This window comes from Mizuhopecten yessoensis, unplaced genomic scaffold (assembly GCF_002113885.1).
Source record: "Mizuhopecten yessoensis strain PY_sf001 unplaced genomic scaffold, ASM211388v2 scaffold715921, whole genome shotgun sequence".
In the NCBI taxonomy this organism is placed as follows: Eukaryota; Metazoa; Mollusca; class Bivalvia; order Pectinida; family Pectinidae; genus Mizuhopecten; species Mizuhopecten yessoensis.
Window position 1 is genome coordinate 1 of NW_018479858.1, and position 4,859 is coordinate 4,859.

Sequence of the window (4,859 nt, forward strand, 5' to 3'; positions counted from 1 at the left end):
CTCGTTATGTGTAATGTTACAACGACACGTTATGTGTAATGTTACCACGACACGTTATGTGTAATGTTACAACGACACGGTATGTGTAATGCAATACAACGGTATTTACTTGTCTGAAAAAGACCTTTCAATCAAACACGCTGTATTATAATAGTTAGTTGAGTAAAATGATATAACGATTTCGAACGTATGAAATTAAAATGAGAAACCAATTCATTAAACTGACAGCATCTCTAATATATGTTCCGGTTTAAATGAAGGCTGTTAAGCTTGTATTTAAAACAGCTGCACAGGTGGCAAGAAATGAGATGTAAGTATCTGTATACATGTTACCACTGCGATAACAAAAGATCTGTACAGCGAGAGAACGTCACCAAACAATTCGCTAACGACTCTAATATTTTTGTAAAGACTGTGATAATGACGTGACAGCTCTCAGCTCCTGTTATCTCAATGTACAGTGTCTATAGCACGATGCTAATGGGCAATACCTTAAGGGTTCTGACGGGAACAAATACAAGAAAATAAAATGGAATATATTCTGGTAAGTCTTGATATGATTAAAATCATGTTTTTTGTTTGTTTCATAGCAGGTTAATTGCATTAACAATGATAATAATAATAATAATATACAACATTTGATATAGCGCCCTATCTAGCTAGAATAAGCCACTCTGAAGCGCTTTACAGAAGGGTTTTACAGTACATAGATATACAAGTCATGCAATCAATACAATTAGAATATCTATGCATCAATCAATACGATTTTGAGGAATTCACAGGAGCTGCCTTATCAGGCGCTAAATACTAGTCCTATTTCACCTGGCTAATATCTCCCTGTGTGTGTGCTGGAGATGTATTGTGTTCTGCTTGTAGTGGTACCGTGCTTCCAAACGATATCATTTAAAGTGCCACCTCATATAGTGTTGCCAGACAAGGAAGTGAGACGCTTGCAGTTAGAACTGAGCTTTGTTCGACCAGGCGAAATCACACCACAGACAATCTATACTTACCGAGAAAAGTATCTTCCCACTACGTCACCGCAACGAGAATATATAGAGAAGTTGGGGAAAAAATAATAGAAAATATGGAGAATATCTAGTGAATAGACAAAAATATCGCGGATGTGATTTTTTGAAATTAAAGAAATTATAGATACATTTAGTCTGTTACGTCGGATTTTAGGGCTTTCTATAAGGCTTCACAATGGTAATATATAAACTTTATTATACAGTATAAGAAAACTTAATTAGACTACATCAAACAGCTGTTTCGTCCTGCCAATGCTCATCGGTGACGCTAGGGGCCACAAAACTGTAGAAACAGAGGGGCAGGTGCGTAAAACAGAGGGCAGGTGCGTAAAACAGAGGGAAAGGTGCGTAAAACAGAGGGACATGTGCAAAAATCAGAGGGGCGGGCGCGTAAAACAGAGGGGCAGGTGCGTAAAACAGAGAGACAGGTGCGTAATACAGTTGCACAGGTGCGTAAAACAGAGGGACAGGTGCGTAAAACATAGGGACAGGTGCGTAAAACAGAGGGCAGGTGCGTAAAACAGAGGTACAGGTGCGTAAAACAGAGGAACCGGTGCGTTATACAGAGGGAGAGGTGCGTAAAACAGAGGGACAGGTGCGTAAAATATAGGGACAGGTGCGTAAAACATAGGGACAGGTGCGTAAAACAGAGGGCAGGTGCGTAAAACAGAGGGACATGTGCGTAAAACAGAGGAACAGGTGCGTAATATAGAGGGACAGGTGCGTAAAACAGAGGGACAGGTGCGTAAAAAAGAGGGACATGTGCGTAATACAGAGGGGCAGGTGCGTAAAACAGAGGAACAGGTGAGTAAAACAGAGGGGCAGGTGCGTAACACAGAGGGACATGTGCGTAAAACATAGGGACAGGTGCGTAAAACAGAGGGACAGGTGCGTAAAACAGTGGAACAGGTGCGTAAAACAGAGGGACAGGTGCGTAAAACAGAGGGACAGGTGCGTAAAACAGAGGAACAGGTGCGTAATACAGAGGGACAGGTGCGTTAAACAGAGGGACAGGTGCGTAAAACAGAGGGACATGTGCGTAATACAGAGGGGCAGGTGCGTAAAACCCCTACAGCTATGAATTTAAACATTTAGATCCTTCTGGGTTAATTTTAAATTAGATCATCTTTGAAGGTGTCCTACTATAGCAACGAACTGCGTTGCTAATTTTGCATGATTGGATGCGGTTAAAACAGTCGTGTTTCATACCGTGACGTCACGGAGGATGGTTCTGTTTTAACTGATCTGTGTAACGGCAACAAACTGAAAGCACAAAACCTTCAATATACTGTTAGTTACAAGTAATTGCCAAACAACACTAGTGAAATCATTGAAACTACATCCCCTTTCATCAGCTATAAGCTACTAAGGATGTCTTGTATTAGAGGATTTATCCACGATGCCATATGATGAGTGTCTATAAGGCCCTTTTGTGGGCCGTGGTATATTCGGATATGTCCTTTTGTATGACATGCGGAAAAACCAAGGTAAAAGTTTGACCGAAAGTGGGTTTTTGGGATACCAAAAGGGGAAGGGTAAATCACAAATATAGTTTGCTGTTGAGCTTTAGAACCAAAATAATACCATTTCTGTTTTTTGAAACATGTGTTAATTAAACAGGCACATATAAAACAATGAAACATGACAGAATTTCAATCATCAATTAAAGATTGTTTATATAAAACGAGGGATTAAGACAGGGAGTTCTTTTCGGTCATTTTCAAATGAAAAGTGTTTGAATTTCTCAATAATTTCCTTTCCAGTTTATATTTTGACTTGAAATTTACAACTTCACTCATTTAAATAAACTTACATAAATTTCATATTCACTACATACTTTCCTTCTGTTGTAAACTGAGTTATGGTTTCTAGACACATCACAAACTTGGCTATTTCAAATATCTCTCAATCTCAAGTAAATTAAAAGGTGCAAGACACCCTTTATATGCTATAAGTATAAGATATCAATTGTTTATATTGTATATTATATATATCATTTAATATTTGCTCAACACCTGTGGCTGAAGTGAGGTCCAGGTACCGATTTGTTTTTTTACCTATCAAAGTTAACTTACAAATCAAAAATGGCATTTGTCACCACAAGTACTGTAAAATGATTAATTTAATATATGAAGTTTGATTTGCTGGTGATTTTAAGTCTCCTAGCCTCAAGGAAAGTATCTGTCTTAATCGTCACACCGATTTCATTGTTTTATCAAATGTTTTGCCTATTTCCAATGTTTATCCGCTGATTGTACATAAAAGGCATTTGGGGATAAGCATGTCACTTAACATAAATATTAGTTGTATGATGACATTTCATTTGTGAAAGTTTCATACTTATCCCACAATGCCTTTTTACTTAAAAACATTTTTTCTTGTGATTTGGAGTACAATGACCAAAGTTCATCTCCTTGCCTAACACCAAATATTTCCTGACAATATTAGTCTATATGAATGTATGTAGATTAGCTCTGCTAACCCGCCACACACTAACAAAGAAGTACTACAGTGCGTTAGCACGGTGAGTAATCTACCTCTAGATTAGTGGAATGGATTCCGTGGAAACATCAACGGTTCTCCAAGTGACCAGAGAAGTGTTGTTTGATGAGTCTGGTACTGATGCTGGGGCCAATGCCCAACTAAACCAAATGTTTGAACTAATGAAGTCAATGAATAACAGACTAGGGCAGCTCGGTCCAATCAGTGAAAAGTAAAGACCAAGTACAACGTACGATGAACTCGTTATCTCTCAAAGTAGGGAATTTGGAAAATGAAGTTAATATATTAAAGGTCAAGGGTCAAGATATGGAGCAAAGCTGCAGAGTAATAAGTGATATGTATGATGAGGTGAAGAATGCATCAAAAAAGCAAGGGGATGAATTACAGAGGCTGAAAAGAGCAGTCCACACACATACGCCTATAAAAGGGAACTTTGAAAGTCTCGAAAAACTAGTGAATGAGTTGAAATCTGATAAAGATGAATTGAAACGGAGTGTAACAGATTTAAAGTGGCGCTCTATGAAGAACAACCTGGTGTTCAGTGGTTTATTGGAGTCACCCAAAGCGAATACAGAATCACTTCTCCGAGAGTTTCTACACGTAGAATTGAACATCCAGCACCATATTGAGCTTGGTAATGTTCATCGATTTGGAAAGTTCATTCGTGGAAAAAGAAGGTCAATCGTCGCTCGCTTCATCTACAACAATGACAGATCCTTAGTGTTGAAGCGGTCAGGTATGTTAGCAGGAACTTCGTTCTATATCATTGAACAATTCCCTTCAGAAGTTGAACAAAAACGAAGGCAACTTTACCCAACATATAAAGACCTAAAAGCCAAACACCATAAGGTCAAGCTTGTCAGAGACAAGCTCATAGTGGACGGCAAGTTGTACACGGGGCCTTTGGTAAGTAGTGACGTCAGAGCGAAGAATAGCAACCCGCGACAGACCAGAACATATAGTGACGTTGCTCAAAGTCCGTCAAATGGGTCTCCTGGTTCGCATGCCCAACCGACAAAACGTTCGCGCTTCAACAGCAACGCTGAGTCCCCAAGGCGCCCTGCCCGTTTCTCGCCATCTTCCTCACCTGTGTCATCAGATGAAACTACCCTTAAGTCTGTATAGGATGATGAGGAGAGTGAACTCTCTACTGTTAACGTTGTATCATGGAATGTTTGCAGATCACTTGTTGATAAACTGAATGATCGAGATTTTTTGAACATTTTATGTAAATATGAGATTGCATGTTTATACGAATGCTGGATTAGTAGTGAGGATGACATATCTATAACAGGGTATACTGATCATGTCATACCTAGACTCCAC

The 4,859-nt window shown here is 39.1% G+C and overlaps 1 protein-coding gene across 1 annotated transcript; it reads left to right on the forward strand.

The window, feature by feature from the left end:
- The first annotated feature begins 3,767 nt into the window (after positions 1-3,767).
- On the forward strand, positions 3,768-4,658 carry LOC110441384. The gene has a single exon (XM_021484502.1). The coding sequence runs from the start codon at positions 3,768-3,770 to the stop codon at positions 4,656-4,658; it is 891 nt and encodes a 296-aa protein (XP_021340177.1).
- Positions 4,659-4,859: the final 201 nt, after the last annotated feature.